This window comes from Ziziphus jujuba, chromosome 1 (genome assembly GCF_031755915.1).
Source record: "Ziziphus jujuba cultivar Dongzao chromosome 1, ASM3175591v1".
Taxonomy (NCBI): domain Eukaryota; kingdom Viridiplantae; phylum Streptophyta; class Magnoliopsida; order Rosales; family Rhamnaceae; genus Ziziphus; species Ziziphus jujuba.
The window spans coordinates 33,728,157-33,749,828 of NC_083379.1; the positions used below are offsets into that span (position 1 = coordinate 33,728,157).

Here is a 21,672-nt window from a genome sequence, read left to right on the forward strand (position 1 = left end):
TTGAAAGAGTTACCAAGAAGTCCTTTTACGAAAGTCAACATCACAATACACATAAAGGCTTACTGCCTCCCCCAGCCACCCTACGCCCCCTCAACCGATCTTCCATATAATTCATAAAGCTGTTAAATAAAAGATTATTTTTGTTCGGTACAGATTATGTATATATAAATACTATGTTCAAATTAGATTTTTAATATTAAAATTAAATTTGATATTTTTTTTTTCAATTATTAAATCATATATAATATTAATATTTAAAATTATAATTATTAATCAATAGATTTTGATAAAGTTCACTTCTGTTAAATAAAATTTTAGCATATCATAATTTAAATTTATTTTTTTTAAGTTTAGATTTTAATCATTGATATGATTAAATAATTTATAAAAAAAAAACCATGCTGTTAAAACTATGGGAAGTTATTGGTCTGACTGATAAATATAAATATTAATTATGTCTTGCAACTTATATTCGATTTTTTTATTAGATTTTTATTTTCTACTAAGTATACGGTTAATTGTTTGGAGAAAAAAAATGTAGAAGAAAGAGTGTTCGTTAATTTTTTAAAATAAATATTTTAAAAAAAGAATTAAAAAAGAACGATTCCTATTGCGTGTGGTAGAAGCAAGTAAATACTGTATAGACTTGAAAACCAAAGTCTTCCAAAGAACCAAACCGGAAAATGACCCAGCCATGAAGGTCCATCTTTCCCAACCATCAAAGTCCGGCCACATGCCGCGGGAGGATGATCCCGACTCGGTACGACCAACCATCCCCGGTCAGGGCCTTCCCGTGGGCGGCGGCCTCCGGAAGAAGGGCACCGGAGTCCGACCATGGCTTCTGCTTGACTCCACGGGCCAAGCCCAGGTGGTGGAGGCCGGAAAGCACGCCATCATGCGCCGAACGGGTTTGCCGGCCCGGGACCTCCGGATCCTAGATCCATTGCTGTCGTACCCATCGACGGTGCTGGGTCGTGAGAGTGCGATCGTGATAAATCTGGAGCATATAAAAGCCATCATCACGGCTCAGGAGGTTCTGCTTCTCAACTCGAGAGACCCTTCTGTCACCCCCTTTGTTGAGGAGCTTCAGCGCAGGCTCACGCGTTACCACCAGGCTACCAAAGTCTGGGTTATTTTTTTTATTATTTTTTTATTGCTTTGAATTTCTTTTCGTTTTTTTGGCGTTTCTGTTTTCTGTGTATCTGAATTGTTTATTTTGCAAATAACAATTATAATTATAATTATTTATTTATTTTTTTTAATTTGGTTTATAGAATTATACTCAAGGTTTTGGAGGATAGTCAAAAGCATTAACTTTAGACCAAGCTATAATTAGATTCATCATTGTAGTGAGCTATATTACGAGTATATAGATGAATTGAATGCTCATTTTTAATCACATTTAGCTGAATTTCTTACTTAATTGGACTGTTTTTTTATTCTGAAAATTGCCCACATGATTAATCTGTTTACTTTATAAGTAATCTATGCAGCTTTTGACTTGTTAACCTCCTCTTTGTATAGGGGGTCTATGGTGATAATACAAACTGGTCAACTTTGTGTGATATGAAGGAGCCACAATCAAGATCCGTTAGCCCAGAAAATTGCAGGGGAGCATTTCCACAGGATCAAAACGAGGATGAAAAGGGAGAAGGAAAAGAGGATCTCCAGAATCAAGATGGTTTGAAGGTTCTACCATTTGAGTTTGTTGCACTGGAGGCCTGCCTTGAGGCAGCTTGTAGTTGCTTAGACAGTGAGGTAAGTTACCTTATTGCTGTTTTAGTTACTTTTTCATTCTTCTGTTATGTCTATTTTGTGTTTATTTGTTCTCCTTTTGTTCGTGTTTCTCAACCAGGCAAGAACATTGGAGCTTGAGGCTCATCCTGCTTTGGATAAGCTGACTTCAAAGATTAGCACCCTCAATTTGGAACGTGTTCGCCAAATCAAGAGCCGCTTAGTTGCGATAACTGGACGTGTTCAGAAGGTTAATTGGTTTTAATGATTTTGAAATTCCATTTTCAATTTATGTTAATGATTTTTGAAAAATAGTCATGAATACCGTATATCCTATGGAACCATGCATTCTGCTTTTGTAGTTTGTTATTATATGTGTGTTTATTTTGCATGGTATGAATAAAGATGCAAACATGTTTATTTCTAGGTGAGGGATGAACTGGAACATTTGCTAGATGATGATGAAGATATGGCTGAGATGCATTTAACTGAGAAGCTAGTTCAGCAACAGCTTGATAATTTTTCTACGTCTTCTATGAACGAGAGAGATGACATGGATGATGAAGTTCCTCGATCAGACATGGATGGCAGGCATGTAATTTATCTAATTGTCATTTTTATAATAGGCATGCTATTTTGTCATTTGTTTGGCTTCAAGTTTACACCTTCAATGTCCCTTTTCAGTGCCATGATTCCTAGTAAAATCTCATTTGAAACTGGCGGTGATTACACAAACTATGAAAATAATATTCAGAATACTGATAACCCTCAGGATCAATTGTATGGACCATCTAAGTCCCTTAGTAGGGACAGCCGAGGGACCCATACTAGTACTACCGACAGTGTTATGAACAAGCAGCTTGATGTAGAGGAGCTTGAAATGCTTTTGGAAGCATACTTTGTGCAAATTGATGGTACATTAAACAAACTATCCACAGTAAGTAACTCTTTCTCAGTTTTGCCAATGTATTATTTTTATTTCATGGTTCTTTAGATGAAAAAAGTTCAATGAAGATTTTCTAGGCCTCAACTACATGACGTAGTGGTGTCCTTTTAGCTGCCTTTCACCTTACGTACCTTTTAAATGAATTGAACAGCATAATTTGACTCGCAACCAGTTGGCCGTCTTACTAATGGGGTACATACGAAAGTTCTCGATGTTGAAGTATGTTGCATTTAATAATATCATCTATTTATGGCTTCTGTTATTATTGAAGGCTTAACTATTTGATGCAAGTAATACATACCCTTACAGAAGAACATAAATTTTGGTGCATAGTCTGTGAAGCATTTGCCCGGATAATAATTGAGTTAAAAATTATTAGTTCTGTAATATAAGTGTAGAGTATCTGTTTTCTGGCAGCACAAACACACATACTTTATCCATGTACTGTAAATACTAAAATATTTTATGAGCATGAAGTATGTTGCATAAAAGTGCTTTCATAATCTCCAAAGTATATGTATGCCCTTCATGTTCGAAGGAGTCTTGTCTGCTTATTTTCAAATATCAATTGTAAGATACTTTTTAAATAGAATTGCAAATCAGAGACATAGAGCAATAGAGGCCGTAGACTTTGAAATTAATGTGACAACCAGAAACAGATTAGAGAGATCTAAGTTGTATACTGGTGCAATTTAAGGGTTTTGTTTAGAGATAGAGAATCATTTCTGCGCTGCTGGAATATGTGGGTAATCGTGCATATTTCCGGTATGAAGCAGAGTGGGAATAATTTCAAGGTTGCTTGTAGTGTGGATCAGACCCATTACTTGGGCAATGGAATTAGTGAACTTCATCAAACATTCTTTCAAGGACTGTGCTTTTACATATGCTCCCATAATCTTCACTTGTCTAATAAATTATTACTATTATTTTATTTTCTTTGTTACTTACCAAACAATGAGTTGCTTTCGCTCTTTATAACTTAAGAAACCTACTTCTACTGGCATTTATTATTGATACTTTACTTTTCTGGTGGTTTTGAAAGCTGAGGGAGTATGTCGACGACACAGAGGACTACATCAACATAATGCTGGATGACAAACAGAACCATCTCCTGCAAATGGGGGTCATGTTGACAACGGCAACCCTTGTTGTGAGTGCCTTTATCGTCGTGGCTGGTATCTTTGGCATGAACATCAGAATCGAGCTATTCAATGACAAGATAGCGGGGATGCCAAAGTTCTTATGGACTGTAGCGGGCAGCACTACTGGGACAATATTCTTATATGTCGTTGCTATTGCCTGGTGTAAGCACAAACGCTTACTAGAATAGAGAAGTGCCATGTTTGTACAGCTAGAGAATCATACCAGTACAATGTTGTGTGTTTGTTATATATACATGCTTTATAAAGACGAAGAAACAGCTCTCTATGCACCTCATTGTATTTTGTATTTCGCTGGATCAAATACGTAAGGCTGCATGGTACACATGTTGGATATGTAGCAGCTATATAAACTGCATATAGAGTGAAAAATAAAGTTTAGCCAAAAAAAGAAAAAAGAAAAAAAAGGAAAGTAAAGAAATTGATATCTTGCAATCAAATTAAGCAAACCAAATAATGTGAACCGTACAAACTTGGATTAATTTGGGACAAAGATACGATTTTTATCACTTCAGTTTGTACGACAAGGCTTCTCTGATTTTTTTTTTAAAAAAAAAATTAAAAAAAGGAAAAAGAAAATGAAAGTTTGGGTCTACGTTAAAAAGGAATTCTCTATGCTTTAATTAAAATGTTTCACCTTTACGGTTATTTTATTTTATTGTTTATAATTTTTTTAAATCTGAAGCTGAAGCAGTCATTTATAGATTCCTTTTTTCTTTTTCTTTTTTTTAAAATTTGAAAAGAAAATTTATTATTTCAGGAATAGGAAACGAGTCAACATCATTCTCCAATATATCAAATAGTCATTCAGGGCACTCTTCTATCTAAAACTCATACAAGTATAGAAAAAGCATACCTGGCAACTTTATGAGTAAAACTATTAGTATCACCACAATCAAAAGAACACATAAAACAATCATAGGAACATAATAAATGTTTAATATCCTGTAACAAAAAGACAATTAAAACCTAGAAATCCTGACTATCTTGAAGAATTGATATTGTCGTCTTCGAATCGCTCACAATCACTCACAATGCCACCTCCCATAAACCAGCTTGAATACAAAACAACATAGCTTCCTTAATGGCCAATAATTCCAGTATAGGATTGCAATGTTGATGAAAAGATTTTGCAAGAGCACCCATTAGATTGCCCCCCACCATCCTAAATTGTAGAAGTGCAATTTCGCACACTCCAACTATCTTGACTCAAATCTTTGCAAAATGATGAAGAAATGAAGGTCTTCAGACCAAACACTTTGATGCTCAAGTAAAATTGTAATTTTTGAATGCCTAAGGATGATAACTGTCATAGGTGTAAAAAATATGTATCTTGGATGTTGATCACTTATGTTTGTATAGGCATTGTGATACCTTGGACCTTAACGGATCTAGTTCACCATATTCTAACTGATTTGGACCGTAGAGCTCTAGATAAGGAAACTAGGATTTTCTCAAATTGCTGATAATATTCTCAAGTTCCTTTTTGGAATGTATAAGCAAACTTTCCTTAATGAATGATTTAGTAGATCCTTGAATACTTTTCTTGGCTAGAACGAGCTGATTTTATGTTGATCAAACACCTCTTTTTACACCAACTCATATTGACCCTGGACCTGATAAGACTCGATCATTCCGAGTCAAATTATATTTCAAAGCTGATTATTGACAAGTTTGTTCTAATAATCATGCAGATCAGCCACACTAAACTCATTAGCTTCAAAACTATGAACTTGTCATGTCAGAATCTCTCCTGGAGTTCTCTACCGGAACTCTAGTGTGGCCCTAACTAGGGGAAACTCCATCAGAATTTTTACATAAAATCCGATAGCATATTCCCTATAAAGTAAACTTTCTCAAATTTGATCTTGAATAAAAACACACTTCTATATATTTGTAACTGTCCACACCTCTCACTTACCACAATTTTGCAAATTACGGCACTCCACAAATATTTATTAGCACATAAATATAAATATAAAAATGATACGTATTATCCCAGATCCATAATATTATTAGCAAAAATGAATATAACCATAGTAATAATAAATGACAACTTGGATCCCAATATGTAACCTAAACAAACTACACCTCAAATTCCAAAAATAAATCAGAATATTTCTAGGAAATATATAGGGATAAATTTATGCCATTAGGAATCAATAAATTGTAAGATATTATCAAATTGAATAAAAAATAATAAAATAAATATATAGAAATAACATTTCAAACTAAATTGTTATAGTCATAACATTAATTTTAATAACATCATAACTATCCAAAAGCAATGTAAATATATATTTTTACATAAATATGAATATGTATATAATCCCTTAAAGGTTCCACAAAACCTGTCCGTAGGCTGAAATATCTGTCCAAAGACTGAATAACTTGCATGGAGGCTGCAATACCTATTCGAAGGCTAATCCGGATCTCTATCACTGCTCTTTGTATGAACTTTTTCACTACTTAATTAGGCTTCACATGCACTTTCAAGTTTAGAAAATCATTAGTTAAAATAAAAGCAAGAATCATGCAAATAGTAATAATAATAACAACAATAATAATAATAAGGTAATAAATTAATTATGATAAGATAATTAAATAATTAAACTTTGATGTTGAAAATTGTTTAAAAAAGTTATTAAAAATATGACTAAATCCATAAATACAAAACATTGAAATTGTATAAAATCTGTGTAAAGATCTATCCAATAAAACTAGAAATTACTTAATGAACCATACAATATATCAGTGTACATCCCTTTATATCAGTCATCCATAGGTATATTACTAATAATACAGTCAATGATGGTTGCCTATAATGTTTTCCAGTTAGTTGATCTCATAGGCAGTAAAAATACAATAATAAACCACTCATAGGCATAATCTTTATCCAAGTGCCTATAAATATAACTGAGTTATTATGATGGTACTATATGGTACATCTAACACATAATATATTGGAAAAAGATTTGATGCCCTATATGATATACCAGTGCTGCCAAGTAATACTTAGTATCTGAAACACCATTTGACATAAAAGGCTGGACGGAGAACAAAAGAACCTGCACGAGGTCCCCCTTCAGTATTCCAAAGGTGCCGCTGGTAGGTAAGCTGTTATCCTATGGTTAAGGAGAGGATGACTAATGCCATCATTGTAGAATAGGCTAAACCTGCCGTCCCTTGGCTATGGAAAGGTAACTAATACCATCATTGCAAAATATCTGATTCTCTTACTTACCACAACTCCCAAGAGATGACTAAATATAACCTATGAGCTAAAATTAATCACACATATATTGAGAACACTAATATTGTATGTACATTTAGCCAAATAATCATGGATAATTATACTGATATAAAAACATCGATTTTCCATAATTCCATTTTAAAACCATAAATAAATAATAAAAGGAAATCATTTTGAAATCAGGGTAACTTATATAAATAATCATCATAAGAGATTTAATTTCCTCCATTTATATATATATATATATACACGCATTAAAATAAATAAATATAATTAACATAAACAAATAATTTTGTGAAATTACAAATATATTTACATACACATATATATAGATACATATATATAAATGTAATCTAAAAATGCACATATACTCTATTGATCGTCGAATCTAATAGTAGATACTTTGTAAAACCCATATCATAATTTGGGAAATGACATACCACTTACACTTAAACATCATATATTTACCGAACATCATATATTTACTGATATATATATATATATATATATATAGGTGAGTATAAACATATATATATATATATATATATATATATATATATATATATATATATATATATACATACATACATACATACATACATACATACCTATGACCAAACATAACCTGGCACTATGTTTGTCTATATCTATACTACATTAGATCCAAAATGGATTATAAACATTTTATAACATCCTTACTAAGTGGTAATTTTAAAATCTAGACCACCAAAAACAAAATAATTAAACTATTATTATTTCCTTTGTTTATATTTTGCAAACCCTACCATAAACTATTTATATAGGAAAAACAAAAATGGAATTGTAGTACAATAAAAAAAAAAACAATAATAATAATAATAACATCTCCTTTTTTATCCAAAAATAACGATATCTTTGTGAAAATTTAAAACACCAAGTATATCTTGATTTTTCTAAAAATATATATATATATATATATATATTTTTTTTTTTTCCAAATTCGTATCTGTAATCAAAGAATAGAAACCATTTTTTTTTTCCCCTTATGTGTGTGTGTGTGTGTGTATTTTCAAATCACGTACTAAATTTTCCAAATGCAAGCTCAAAAAAAAACAAAAACAAAACAAAACCAAAAAAAAAAAAAAAAACAAAGAAAAGAAATGAAATCAGCAGGCTTTGGGCTCAAGGCCCAATTATTACTAGGTTTTCATGAACGGGAGTCCAGTAGAAATGAGTCTATTTAGGCCCAATTATAACTTGTCAAAGAATTTTAGGTTAAAACAGAACGACATCGTTATGGTGACATACATAAAACCTGTGAGGCAGCTTCTTCCTTCGTCGTCCTTTTCTTTTTTGAGGCTCTTCCCAGCTGTATAGAGACTACCAAAAGAGCTTGTCAAAGATGGAGACGGAGCAGCAGCAGCATCAGCAGCTTCAGGTCGACCTTGGTAATCTCATGGCTTTCAACCCTCATCACCACTTTCCTTCCCTTCCCTCCTCAAGGTTTGCTTTTTATTTTTTTATTTTTTTATAATTTTTTATTTGCATGTATATTACATGTCTTGTAATTTGGGAACCTCTGCAATATGAAATCCAACTCTATTTTCTTTTTGGAGTTTATTGTTATTGAATTTTTATTTTTTTTAAGCTCTGTTAGTCTGGATATTTATTTATAAGTTCGAATATTGAGAATGCACAAAATAGTGCTGGTTGTTTTGTTATTTTTATTATATTTTTCGCCTGTGGGTTTGATTAATTTACTTTTTTAATCATGATAATATGGGGTTGGTCTCTGATTTGAATACCTTTCTGGTTTGTTTATGCTTTTATCTGAAAAATACCTTGTTAGGCATCTCTAATAGGGGGGAAAAAAGTTGGTTGTTTTTCATTTTGTGTACGCCTATGAAATGAAATTTGTTACCTTGATGTTCAAGCGCAATGAATTAATTTGTATAATACCATGGAAATCTATTGGCAAGCTTCATGATTTATTCTCTGTTGCTTTTCGTATTATAAAATTACTTGCATAATTGACTACTTGCAAAATTCTGTATTCTTGTTAGTCATAACTTTTAAGCAATGTTTAATAATTCAAATAACTTTGTGATTCTAGTTGATTGCACATGTGCTTTGAAGAGATTCCATTGAATATGTCAATTCTTAGTTTATTTCAAATGTCAATGATTTTAGGGAGAATTTAGTGAAGGAATGTCTAAAGCAGGGAACTGAGCTAGTTCAGGCTATTGCGGATAATCTTTTCAACTTACCTGCTACTGAAGATGTGGACGGTCCCATTGTCAAGTTGCCTCCACCGACTACTAGACTGCCAAGAGAGAAGCATGTAATTCACTCACTCCCTTTTATTTATATTTTTTCATTTTTATTCTTTCATACAGACTGTTTCTTGATTATTTACTTGAAACCATTTCCTCACATATTTGGCTTTTGGTAAAAGTGCATTTTGGCAATGGCACATAATAAGAAATTCAGCCTACTATCGACACCATAAAACTCTGATGTTATTTGCTGAAATACTTTTATATAAATATGCTATTTGTTATGTTAGTTTTTACATCCTTGACATCAAGGGACATAATCAGGTGCACAAGAACTTAGAGCATATGGGATTTTTGTAATATTTTTCCTTTTTATTATTTTGTTTCTTCAATTCAGAACATCAAAAGTTGTATGATTACCACAAGGAAAAATGGTTCACTAACTAGCGCTTTCGATAATTGCTGGTTTTCATGATTTGTTATTAGGTAGAAAATGATTATATATTGCTGGATTAACTCCGGTTAGGAGAAATTTAGATTAAGTAATTGCTGCATCCAATTGTAGTTTCTAATCCGTTTCAGCTAAAATTGAATTCTTTTTTTTTATTAAGGCCTCGTTTAGGAAGTGTCAAAGTTGGGAGAGAAATTGATTCCCGGAATTTAGTTTCCTTGGAATGAGTTTCCTGAGAATTAATTTTTCTCTTGATATATTTGGTGAGTAATAATTAAATTTAATATTGTATAATAAATTAAGAGCAAATATGTATTTTAAAAAAAATTCAAAACTATTTTCTGTGAGATTCTCAAAATGACATATTCATAAGTAGGAACAACTTTCCCACATATTTTCCTACATTTGTGGGAATCTAATTTCCTGGGCTTATATTTTTCCACTTCACAATAAATATCCATTCAAAAGCAAGTTATCACTTTTCCAAAGGAATTGGATTCTCACTAATTTTACTGTTATCCAAACAGACCGTAATGTGAAAGCAAAAAGGACGTTCTTCCCTATAGACCTGGTAGGCTACACTTGTTGTACAGCTCATTTACTTAGGTGCTTTCAAATTCTTATCATGCCACTTGGTTGTATTGGTTTATTGAAAGGCTGCTTCCTATGGAGTTTAAACTAAGCAAAGATTACACAAGTAACATACAAAATGCATTATGGTTTGCTGTTTCCTCTAATTAAACTGATGAGATAATTTTTTATTTTAGTTTCTATATTAAGCATAAACTGCCGACTGCCTATCTCATTTACATTTACCTTATCCAGATTCCAAAGCCTAAACCACCAACAAAATGGGAATTGTTTGCCAAAGCAAGAGGTTAGTCGCTTTTACTGTTATATTCTTTCTATATAGTCAACAAAATAATATTGACCCTAAAAAAAAAAATAAATAATATTTGATGGGAGCCTTTTTTCTTTGTTTTCTATCTGAAGGTCCTGGTGGTAATGTGTTAAATCTCGGCTCTAAGGCCAGATTAGACCATGACAAGATTCAGGGATTGAATTCTGATATCCCACATTGAACTTATATTTGTTGCATAATTTTGACATTCTTTGCAGGCATAAAGAACCGGAAGAAGGACAAGATCGAGTATGATGAGCAGACCGGTACTTGGAAACGCCGTTATGGATACGATCATGCAAATGATGAGGATAATGTACCTATCATTGAAGCAAAGATGACTGATGGTAAGACTTTGTTGCGATACCTGTCATTGCGTTGACTCTTATTTTGTTTGAATGGAAACAATGGGACTTTATTGTAATCCCAAAGATAGGAGCAGTGAATTTTAGCCACTGATCATTAAAGTGTAAAAAAAAATGGATTTTTTTTTTTTTTTTTAATTTCTTATCAATTTTTGTCATTTTTGCAGAGCCAGGGGAGGACCCTTTTGCTAAAAGACGGTCAGAGAAAAAGAAACATGTCGAAAAGCAAGAGAAAAATAGGTTGCAGAACCTGAAACAAGCAGCCAAATTTGGTGCTTTGCCAAGGTATTGCCTTTTAATCCCTTTCCTCCGTTGTTCAAACATTGGAAGTCTGCCTCTTGTTTAACTTATCACACTCAAACGTTGAAATGCATCTGCAGCTTTTCCTAATTCAAAGGTTATCATCCGTAGTCCAGGATGTATAAATCATTTTTATTTTATTTTTGTAACTACTTTTCTTTTGGCATTTGTTGGTATTGCGTTTAATAAGAAGCTAGAAAAGCATGGATATAAGTAAATATATATATATATATATATATCTATATACGTGCAAACTACCCCTTCCCAAAAAACACTTCGCACCTGTTCCAATGACAGCAATTTGTTCTTCACTGCAAAACAAGGCCTTACATATCACTTTCTGCAGCCATGTTCAACTAGCTGCCACAGCTTTGCCCATAACAGGAACCCAGGCTATGCCCAAGAAAGTTTCTAAAGATGAACTGGGGAATGTGGCTGGAATGGCAGCAACTGCAACAGCCAGTGGAGGAAAATTTGACAAGAAATTGGCAGGTGAAAAACCTGCTAAACATAGCAGAAAGTACCGCAAGGTTCGTAATCCTTACCCTAACGAAGTTAATGGTTTCATATGATTATTCATCAACTTGTGTGCCACTATTCATTGTTTTCCAATTACTTGCTTGCAGTTCCTACCAGTTGTAGAAGGAACAGGAATAGGTAAACAAGAAAAAGAACAAACTGACAAAGTTCTCAACCAGCTTCTCTCTAAAAATTCCCATGAGATACTCAACGTTAATAAGGTTCAGCTCTGTTCAGCTCTTTTCCTATTGTGATTTATATCTGTCCTTCATCTTTTCTCCAAGTAGATTTATTTCTTATGCTGTCATTCTTTATAACAGGCTGTCAACATGTACAATGTTAAGAAAGAGAAGAAGAAAAGAAATAGAGAAGAGAAGTCTTCAGCAACCTCAAGCAAGCTGAAACCAAAGAAGCAATTTAAGAAGCCATTAAAGAAAGGTTCTTCAAAGAAAGGAAAGGCCAAATGAAATTAAATAATAGTAATAGCTGTTGTAACTTGCAAGCTTGTAGGGTTTTGGGATGGGTGCTACAAGTTTATTTATTTGGAGGGAGAATCTTTTATTTTATTTTATTAATTTTTTTTTTTTTGGGTGTACGATGATATTTTTATTAGGAAAAAAAAGTATTTTACGCAATGGCTTGTGTCCTCTCTCTCTCTCTCTCTCAGCGTTTCTGTGTATCTACTTTTATCTCCGTAAGTGCATTTGATGTTGTAAATTCCTAAATTATAACACAGCTAAGTGTCTACGAGATAGAATAAATATCATAGAAGGATGTGAAGATTGGCCAATGCCGTTTTCATGGAAGGTTGTGGCTCTGACCGAAGTGTAACCCATTATTGTTGGCACCAGACAACAAATCATTCGAGCCTTTAATGCAAAAGCCTAACTTATTGCAGAACAGGCGCTATAAGTCTCTCTACACATCTCAGATTTTACGGTGTTAAAGCATTCCAACAAGATAAAATGACATATTTTCATTTTCCTGTAGTCTACTTTTTCATTTGGCGGTGTGAGATTGAAAATGACTAACATCTCATTGTTCATGTAGGCCACGGCAACCAATTCAAGTTGCTAATTCACTTGTGGTGATTTTGAGTTTTCCAACTAAACATGGTCCCACCAGGGGGATGTCACAAAACAAATTTTGCGGTCTCTCTTAGCCTGAACTCACAATCTCAAATTGCTTTTTGGATTCCTCCGGGACAAAAATATCAGCGATGAATGTAAATTACAGACCATGTAAAATCACTGGCCAAATAAGTCCACCAAATGGATTACTCCTGTCATTTTTGCCACAGGAATAATAATAAGAATCGCTCATAAATAATCTGTTTATCCTTTTTCTTTTCTTTTTTTTTCCTAGGTTATATATAAATGATGTATATTAATATCATTGGCTAGAATCAACTTCAATCTTTATCATTGTGGTAATTTAGTCAGCGAAAATTACTAGGAAGTTAGAAGTCTTTACGTTTTGCTTCTACTTCTTAGTGGCTTTCTTAGTGGAGGCCACAAATAAGACCTGGATCTAATACCTGCAGAGAAACAGAAGAAACCGATGCAGAAAGGCTGAGGCTTAACATTGAAGATTACACCATCCTTATATACTCTGCCTTTACTGCAGGAGGGTATATTATGGTATTATTCTTCTTGACGATCTGGTAATCTCCATATATCGAAGATAGCCTTGTTCTTAATTCTCTATACCAGATGGTTAATGTGCTCATATTCCAAAAAGAATATACTCTTTGCCAACTTCGTTGGTACCCATTTGCTTAAACCAACTCTTCTTTCAGTTTTAATGTTTTTTATAAGATTCTAGAACAAAATCTGTTTCTTGGTATATGTTGGAAACCTGTAGAAAATAGCTTATTTTCAAGTGTCAGGCTAATGGGTGTGAGAAGGTTGCAAGATTGTGAACATGGAACCAAAGCTGTGGTCTTTTCAAGCTCCGGGATAAAGATTCGATGGGGTGCTAATGAGAGTAGTTCTCATGCCACAAGATTCTTTGCAAGCGTTGGCCGGTTAGGAATGGGAATTGGTGTTTCACCAAATACTCAAAATCCTCAGCTCAATGGCCCAAAACTTCTGACCACAAATTCATATATGAGATATGTGACCATACCTGAATCAGGTTACAGGGTTGGATGGGTTCCAGAGTTGATGGAAGAAAAAGCAGAGGAGGTTGGAAGAGTGGTAGAAAGGAGCAAAATGGGTGGTCTGAAACTGAAGATTAAGATTGGGAATCCATCATTAAGGAGGTTGATTAGCGGGGCAATTGCTGGTACTGTGTCACGCAGTGCAGTTGCACCGTTAGAGACAATGAAAACACACTTGATGGTTGGGAGTTGTGGGAACTCCATAACTGAAGTGTTTCAGTCTATCATGGAAAGTGAAGGATGGAAGGGCTTATTTAGGGGGAATTTGGTTAATGTAATTCGGGTTGCACCTAGCAAGGCAATTGAGGTGTGAATTCAAAACTCCTGCATTTTCAAATTTGACTTATCATTTTTGACATGACATCTTTGAATATGAAGTACGGTGGTTTGCCAAGTTGATTAGAAAATCTATTTGGTTGATGAATTTTTTTTTATCAGTCTTTCATTTCTTATGGTATGGTCCTGAAATTAGTCCTCAATTTTTACCATTTGGATTGGTTGTCCAAACAATTTTTATTGGTTTAATCCTTCTTGTTCAAAACTTTCTAACCAAAATCATTCAAATTCAAGGAGGAATTAGATGCATAAACAAAATATATATAAATAAACTCATATGGTTGTTTCTGCCACAAATTGTCTTTACATAGTTAACTGAAAAATCACAACTATGTCATGTTTGACGGTAGAGATTTTCAAGAGCTTTCTGAAATCTAGCATCCAGCATGTGAAACTTCGGCATGTTATGTTAGAACCAATGCATTGGCAAAAACATTGTCCGTGTTTTCTCATGGACCATTCTTCTGCAGTTATTTGCCTACGATACGGTTAAGAATCACTTGACTCCAAAACCAGGAGAAGATAGAAAACCTCCCATTCCAGCCTCTTCTATTGCAGGTGCTGTTGCTGGATTTAGCTCCACCTTGTGTACATACCCTCTCGAGTTGCTAAAAAACAGACTAACCATCCAGGTAACTTCCATCCCAAGAAAAGATTGATAACATGATCACTTCTTATGTTTGCTTTCAATTTATTTTTTGTTTGGTTTTACTTAATAATAAATTACCAACCAGCGGTATTTACGAATGCAGAGAGGAGTATATAAGAACCTTTTAGACGCCTTCTTCAAAATTGTAACAGAGGAAGGGCCTGCAGAATTATACAGAGGCCTAACACCAAGTCTGATAGGAGTAATACCATATGCTGCAACCAGTTATTTTGCATATGACACATTGAGAAAAGCATACAAGAAAGCTTCTGATCGAGAAGAAATTGGAAACATTACAACTCTTTTGATGGGTTCTGCAGCTGCTGCAATTTCAAGCAGTGCAACATTCCCATTAGAGGTGGCTCGGAGACAGATGCAAGCTGGGGCTTTTAATGGGAGGCAGTATAACAACTTGCTTCATGCTCTTATAAGCATACTTGAAAGAGAAGGAATCCCAGGTCTGTACAGAGGATTGGGACCAAGTTACTTGAAATTGGTTCCTGCTGCTGGGATATCTTTCATGTGCTATGAAGCTTGCAAGAAGATACTTACACACAAAGAAGAGGAATTTTAATTTCCATTTCAATACCCTTAAAAAAATATTCAGTTTTGAAATTTTTTTTTTTTTTTTTAGGTGTTATGCCATTTTGTGAATTTTCAGTTAAGATCATGAAGTTCTTTAAAATGATGGCAATTAAGATCTTCCACATATAATTTGTACCAACCCTTTTTCTTTTCCTGGTCATTTCCCATTTATATAATTTTCTTCAATATTAATTAGAAAAGTGAAAACATTTTCCCTTTGGGGGGGGGGGGGAATGATTTCTAAATGAAACTCTTTTCCTTTCATATGACATTAGACATATTTACCCAAAAATAAAAAATAAAAAATTATGTCCCCCCCCCCCCCCCCCCCCCCCCCCCCTGTTTAATTAAATTTTTAGCATTACTTTTCTTTCTTTGTTTTAGTTAATGAAAGTCGAAAAGAAGCTTTGTTGAATAAGCTTTAAAAAAATCTTGACTTAACGTATAGATCCTGCAAATTATATTTCAGTAATCTGAATCTACGTACCTCTTGTTTATAATCTTGTCAGATAAAAAGTCTTTGGAAACCATTTTGCAGGGGAAGGGAAGAGATTTAAGATGGTTTTGGCATGTATGGAGAGGAGGTTTTGGAGCAAAGTTTGGTTGGCCTGTGTTTTTCTTTCTAAAACAAAAATTCTTTAAGAATAGGTAAATTTAAATACAATAATTACGTGTAATAATACTATGGTCTTAAAATTACTTTTTAGAATTTATTCATTACTAAGTGGCCAACCATAGACCGACCACAAACCAGGAGAAGAGAGTTTTACTAGGTCACCACAATCATGGTTAACTTGTTTGGAGACAAGACTCCGGTGTGAACCAAAATTGATTACCCTTCTGCTCACCCCTTAGTCGCAAGCCCTTCCCTTTTCCAGACTAGGAATGCAAACTCCTTCGTGGATTGACAAATCACAATTTTGGGAACCTCATGCCTCATGCGATGACCGGCACCTTTGGAATGGTTTAATGGCATTTTCATAATATTTTAGATTTTCGATCTCAAAATATGGAAATCTTTTAATAATATCACTAGGATGTGCATGATGAATGGCAAGCCAAGATATGAAAGTTTTCTAGAGAAAATCCCATTATAATTCCTTACACAAAGTGATATCTACAACTATCAGAAAGAAAATGACTAAATAAGCTTGTTAAAGGGATGGTTCGTGTCTAGCTCTCCATGGCCCACAGCTTCAACTTCATGCTTGGGCTAAGCGAGCCTTCCATGGGCGATGAAACGCCATGAAACAGGCATAAAGTGCCACGAAAGTGGTCTTCTATCTCCGAAGGATAAAGAGTCTCAATGACAGTATCAGTAGGCGTTGTGAGCTAGTATTGTGCCACTTCTATGCCAGAGGTTATGTGTAGCATTCGCTATGCCATTTTCCATGGGTAATGGAAGGAACACCCATGGGCCTTTATTATAAGGTTGTGGCAAATGTACCATAGAGCGGGGGCTCGGGTTCTACCCCATTCATATCTAGGCTTCAGATCTTATGTTGCTATGTTGGGACGATGCTCGCATGCTTATCTCAAGGTCATGTGCTATTTGGAATGTGTATGGACCAAGGTCTGAATTGAGAGCTGGGCCGCTGGCTAGAATTTGGCACAAGGTTGAGCTTCAAGTTGCTGAGTGGACATGAGGCCATTGGACTAGCTTGTCGAACAGAATGAGCCTTAATGACTATGAAAACCTACAAATAGACCGAGCGTCTTGATTAATAGCCTTGATGCCGGGAAACAATCATAGTCACCTACGTGCGAGACTCACAAAGAGTAGTTCTCAGTAGTGAACCGCAAGGGCATACAATTGGCATTAGATATGTCAGTGAACCGCAAGGGCATACTAACCTTGAATAGAGAGTCTTGATGCCACACGGTATATTTCTGGTATGTAAAATATAGGACCGTGACACCTCACATGGTAATCAACCAACACATTGGTGGTCCACTACAAAGACTCCGGTAGAAGCATATTAGCATCTCGCAAATGGAGACCCTATTGTGTGGCTCTCGTCAAATTTCCAGAGAATTTGGAAACTTGTTAAATTTTTGCATATTTTCCCATACAAAGATTAAAAATGTTTTGAAAATAGAACCAAACATACCGTACCAAACAGAGTAGGCTGGACACCATATATTTTTTTGGACACAAATAAAAAGAATAGAGTTGTAAAAGGAATAGAGAGCAGAGAGACCCCCAGAGCTTTGCTTTGTTTTGTTTTGGATCGATTAACTCCATATATCGGACTTGATTAACCTTGTTTTGTATGCTGATAAAGGCACACAAAATAAATAAATAAATAAATCAACAATAATGTTACATAAAATCAACCTTCTAACATCACCATGACATAAAATCAACCTTCCAACATCACAATTATACGGATTCAAAGGCCAAAAAATCAAAAAGATAATGTTGAACAGTTTCATCCAAAAAAAAAAAAAAAAAAAGGAAAAAAGGTTAATGTTGAACAGAAAAATGATATGAAATCTATGCTCCTAACAAAAAACTTTCATGACTATCATACTCATGACTCATGAGGCCTACAGTAATTCAGATGCCTACAGCTATTGATCATCGAAAAAGATCAATTCAGTGCTAGTAAAAAAAAAAAAAAAAAAAAAAAAAAAAAATTAGGTAGCGATTCAACCGCTGCTTCAACTTTGATCTTCATCCTCTCCAGCTGCCTCCCTTTCCTCTGCAGCAGCCGCCATCAATTCATCGAAATTTTCGGTTTTCCCTAGCAATATCTCAATCTGAGAAGGAAAACAGTTAATAACCATCAATTTTCGTTCTCCAAAGGACTATGAAATGTAAACTTCCTATGAGTATGACTATGAACAACACATTGACCATTCACAAAAGTATGCAGTCAGTACATGAGTGCACCCACACACGCACACAAAGTAGCTATATGCATGTAACTATATGGGATAATTATAAAGATCACCTATATATTCATTCTGAGTCATATCTCAACATAATCATTTTTAGTGCGATCCATATACCATAAAACAATTTCAAAGATGCAGTTTCACATAATGTTAGGTTATTATGTTAGAGCTTAACAAAATTAACCACTTCACATAGTGGTAGGCACCCCTACATAAACAATATCTTATCTGAATTGCAACTTCCTCTGAAATAGAAATTGAATTATTACCTCTCCTTTCCATTTTTTATCAATTTCATTTCAAAAGAATTGAATTTCAACATATATTACATGATATCAGATCAAATATGCATGTACTCTCATGCATGTCAAACAAAAAACTGATTGTCAATTGCTGGCCGACCATCCAATCAAGACTCATATCAATTATCTAATATTTGAATGTGCAGACTCTCTAACTTTTATATGTCTATGATCAACTAGATATTTGGCATGCATATGAGGTGGAAGACCCCATATCCAACAGAGAGTTTGTCAAGCCATTTACCCTGACTACAGGACCTTGTAATCAACAGTCAGTTCACACAAGTGAGAAAAACACACATACACATATCAGATGTAAAACCAATCTTCTTTGCTCTGTTAACTAAAGTATTGCATATATAATGCTTAAACGATGAAGATAAATGCTTAAGGACCCCTTTCTGCAAGGATCCACTTCATATGAATGTTTTATAAACTGCTGTACATTCATGTATCATTATCATACCCTTGCTTTTTGGATTGGTCGCCCCCTTGAATCATCCTTCATATCAACAGTTGAAGTCATGATCTCTACAAAGATGTAGTTCAACAGAAAGGATGAAGAAATCATATATAGTTGACAATTTACTAAGAATTTGGTAAGCAGAATGAACAAAGAGCATAGAAAATATTACTCTTCTCAACAGCCAATCCGTTGTTTTTAAGAATTTCAGCAACAGTGACAACTGTGGCAATTGCTGCAAACATGCAAATGAAATCAGATAAACATATGACACTAACTATCACTTCTTCGATTAACAAATTAGTCACAACCAAAGCCTTTTAACAACTGAATTTGGGTCAAGAAGCCCTAAAGTGGTACCATGTAACATCTAGGAACAAACTTAGAAACAAAAAAGAATGCATATTCCAAGAGTCATCTTCTGACAATATTTAGTTAACATTTTCCAGTTATAGCAGTAGCATTACGCCCCAAGACCAAATTAGATGGACAAACAATATTTGTACCACCTCTAATGCAACTTAGCAATTTCTTCCAAAAGCCAGACTCATACAAACTATTCATATCATACTTGAAAAGATTTATCATGGTTCTATATACCTTATCCACACAAACTTACTTTATAACACAAATAGGTTAAACAAAACAAAGTTTACCCAAATCAATCCAGTTAACGAAATATATGTATTTATATATATATAAAGATAAAAATGAAAAATAAAAATCAATTGAAAGGGAGAATTGAAAAGAAAAAGGAGGAGTGAGAAATTACCCATTCCAAGTGCAGAAAGCTCTACCTCATTATACTGCTGCATGTACCTCTACATTCACAAAAATGAATTGAAATTTGAAAAGCCACTACCAATCAGAGAGCAATCATTCATTATAAGATGAAGTTAAAACAATTTATGCATTAATGGAAAGAGAAAAAGAAATCAGATCAAGAAGTGAGAAAGAAAGAGAAAAACCTTGGCGAGATTAACATAGAAAAACAAGGGTTTCTTGGTATTGGAGACTTGAATCCGGTTCCTCTTGTGGAAATCTCCAGCTCCTCCTCCTCCTCCTCCTACTCCTAAGTTGATGGCGTTCACTCCCTCCGTGATCTCTTCCATTGCTCACCTCCCCCAAACAAACCGACAAACCCTAAACTTCACTGCTTATTGCTTTAGCCCAACCCTAATTTATAAAAACGCTCTCTCTCTCTCTCTCTCGCTTTCTCTTTCTCTTTCTCTCTCCGATCGATGAAGATAACAACAGGGAAGAAAATGTTAGAAAGACTACAGAGTAGATAATTAGCTAGAGATCCGCATACCTAAACTTAAAGCGGTGCGTAGAGGACCAACCAACTCTTTGCTTATTATTACCGATGAGCCTTTTTCTTTTTGGACTTTACACATGGTGGCACTGGATTTTATTCATGCCATCAGGTTATACTAGATTATACTGTGTTTGTGTGAATTTTATTAATTAATCATGATTAGTTAAGTTTTTGTATAGAAATAAATCAATTAAGATTTATTTTTTAAATTATCATATAATTTATTATTTAATTTGTTAATCTATTAAAAATTTATATAAATTTTAAATAATAAAATAATATTTTTTAAAAAATTTACAAATAATTTATTTGTTTTTAGATTTTTATAAAATTAAATTAAAAAAGAATAAATTTAACAATAAATTAAATTTTTTAATATTATAAAAACTTACATAATTAGAAAAATATACCTTTTTAATGGATTTAATAAGTATTTTATTTTTTAAATTTTGTTAATTTATTGAGTCTAATAGATGCTGATACAGATCCAATATAATACTATCAACTCAAATTCATAAATTATCATATAAATTTATATCATATAAAATATTGTTAGATCTATATGAAGGAAGAAAAAAAAATTAATTTTTTTGTTTGGATTGTTAAAATGAGAAGACGATAAAAGATAAAGAAGAAAAAAAAAATTATGTCTATTTTAACCATATAGTTTTCCATTTAAATTTAAAAAAAAAAAAGAGAAAGAAAGAAAAAAAAATTAATAAAATTTTTGAATATTTCAATATTATTTTTATTAATTGAGAGCTAATTAATTGAGATATTTTCTATCTATAATATTTTTGTGAAAATATAAACTACATTAATTATTTTTTTTACTCTTTTTTTTCCTTCTCATTAGTAATCATCCAAACAGATAATTATTATAAATATTTTCTTTTTCTATCATTTTCTTTCTTTTCCTTATTCAATTTATCTTTTTTTTTTTTTCCTTTTCCATCACCAGTGCAAACATAGTGTTAACCTAATAAGCCCATTAACTATTTTCTCTTTTTATTTTTTTTTAAATGGTTTTTGCTTTTATTTTCAATTTCATTTTGCATTTTTAAAAAGGACAA

The 21,672-nt window shown here is 33.5% G+C and overlaps 4 protein-coding genes across 5 annotated transcripts; 3 read left to right on the forward strand and 1 right to left on the reverse strand.

Moving 5' to 3' along the window:
* The first annotated feature begins 596 nt into the window (after nt 1–596).
* On the forward strand, nt 597–4,176 carry LOC107407832 (magnesium transporter MRS2-3). Of its 2 annotated transcripts, XM_025069891.3 has the most exons (7): nt 597–1,123; nt 1,525–1,758; nt 1,856–1,984; nt 2,162–2,325; nt 2,419–2,671; nt 2,832–2,899; nt 3,723–3,862. In XM_025069891.3, exons 1-7 carry the CDS (start codon nt 695–697, stop codon nt 3,724–3,726), a joined length of 1,281 nt encoding a protein of 426 aa, XP_024925659.3. In that variant the 5' UTR covers nt 597–694; the 3' UTR covers nt 3,727–3,862. The 2 variants fall into 2 exon arrangements, with proteins under 2 accessions (XP_024925659.3, XP_015870633.2); XM_016015147.4 differs by lacking the exon at nt 2,832–2,899 and having other exon boundaries at nt 598–1,123; nt 3,723–4,176.
* Nucleotides 4,177–8,409: 4,233 nt separating this feature from the next.
* LOC107419610 (ribosome biogenesis regulatory protein homolog) lies at nt 8,410–12,519 on the forward strand. The gene is made up of 8 exons (XM_016028359.4): nt 8,410–8,575; nt 9,263–9,413; nt 10,625–10,676; nt 10,919–11,047; nt 11,233–11,350; nt 11,712–11,895; nt 11,992–12,105; nt 12,205–12,519. The coding sequence occupies exons 1-8, from the start codon at nt 8,475–8,477 to the stop codon at nt 12,349–12,351; spliced, it is 996 nt and encodes a 331-aa protein (XP_015883845.3). The 5' UTR covers nt 8,410–8,474; the 3' UTR covers nt 12,352–12,519.
* A 546-nt stretch (nt 12,520–13,065) lies between these two features.
* Nucleotides 13,066–15,767, forward strand: LOC107419618 (adenine nucleotide transporter BT1, chloroplastic/mitochondrial). Its single transcript, XM_016028367.4, has 3 exons — nt 13,066–14,352; nt 14,852–15,013; nt 15,134–15,767. The coding sequence occupies exons 1-3, from the start codon at nt 13,777–13,779 to the stop codon at nt 15,602–15,604; spliced, it is 1,209 nt and encodes a 402-aa protein (XP_015883853.3). The 5' UTR covers nt 13,066–13,776; the 3' UTR covers nt 15,605–15,767.
* A 2,174-nt stretch (nt 15,768–17,941) lies between these two features.
* On the reverse strand, nt 17,942–20,656 carry LOC107419616 (uncharacterized protein At2g34160). The gene is made up of 5 exons (XM_016028365.4): nt 20,250–20,656; nt 20,054–20,102; nt 19,454–19,516; nt 19,285–19,349; nt 17,942–18,378 (listed from the first exon to the last, which is right to left on the reverse strand). Exons 1-5 carry the CDS (start codon nt 20,391–20,393, stop codon nt 18,280–18,282), a joined length of 420 nt encoding a protein of 139 aa, XP_015883851.3. The 5' UTR covers nt 20,394–20,656; the 3' UTR covers nt 17,942–18,279.
* Nucleotides 20,657–21,672: the final 1,016 nt, after the last annotated feature.

What these genes read in the sequence shown, in the direction of transcription:
- LOC107407832 (XM_016015147.4), top strand. Translation starts at nt 695, where the DNA reads ATGAAGGTCCATCTTTCCCAACCATCAAAGTCCGGCCACATGCCGCGG. An exon ending in TAACTGGACGTGTTCAGAAG is followed by an intron (nt 1,985 to 2,161) that starts GTTAATTGGTTT and finishes GTTTATTTCTAG; the next exon opens with GTGAGGGATGAACTGGAACA. An exon ending in CATTAAACAAACTATCCACA is followed by an intron (nt 2,672 to 3,722) that starts GTAAGTAACTCT and finishes TGGTTTTGAAAG; the next exon opens with CTGAGGGAGTATGTCGACGA.
- LOC107419610 (XM_016028359.4), top strand. Translation starts at nt 8,475, where the DNA reads ATGGAGACGGAGCAGCAGCAGCATCAGCAGCTTCAGGTCGACCTTGGT. An exon ending in GACTGCCAAGAGAGAAGCAT is followed by an intron (nt 9,414 to 10,624) that starts GTAATTCACTCA and finishes TACCTTATCCAG; the next exon opens with ATTCCAAAGCCTAAACCACC. An exon ending in AGATACTCAACGTTAATAAG is followed by an intron (nt 12,106 to 12,204) that starts GTTCAGCTCTGT and finishes TCTTTATAACAG; the next exon opens with GCTGTCAACATGTACAATGT.
- LOC107419618 (XM_016028367.4), top strand. Translation starts at nt 13,777, where the DNA reads ATGGGTGTGAGAAGGTTGCAAGATTGTGAACATGGAACCAAAGCTGTG. An exon ending in CACCTAGCAAGGCAATTGAG is followed by an intron (nt 14,353 to 14,851) that starts GTGTGAATTCAA and finishes ATTCTTCTGCAG; the next exon opens with TTATTTGCCTACGATACGGT. An exon ending in AAAACAGACTAACCATCCAG is followed by an intron (nt 15,014 to 15,133) that starts GTAACTTCCATC and finishes TTACGAATGCAG; the next exon opens with AGAGGAGTATATAAGAACCT.
- LOC107419616 (XM_016028365.4), bottom strand. Translation starts at nt 20,393, where the DNA reads ATGGAAGAGATCACGGAGGGAGTGAACGCCATCAACTTAGGAGTAGGA. An exon ending in GCTTTCTGCACTTGGAATGG is followed by an intron (nt 19,517 to 20,053) that starts GTAATTTCTCAC and finishes GCATGTTTGCAG; the next exon opens with CAATTGCCACAGTTGTCACT. An exon ending in CGGATTGGCTGTTGAGAAGA is followed by an intron (nt 19,350 to 19,453) that starts GTAATATTTTCT and finishes ACATCTTTGTAG; the next exon opens with AGATCATGACTTCAACTGTT.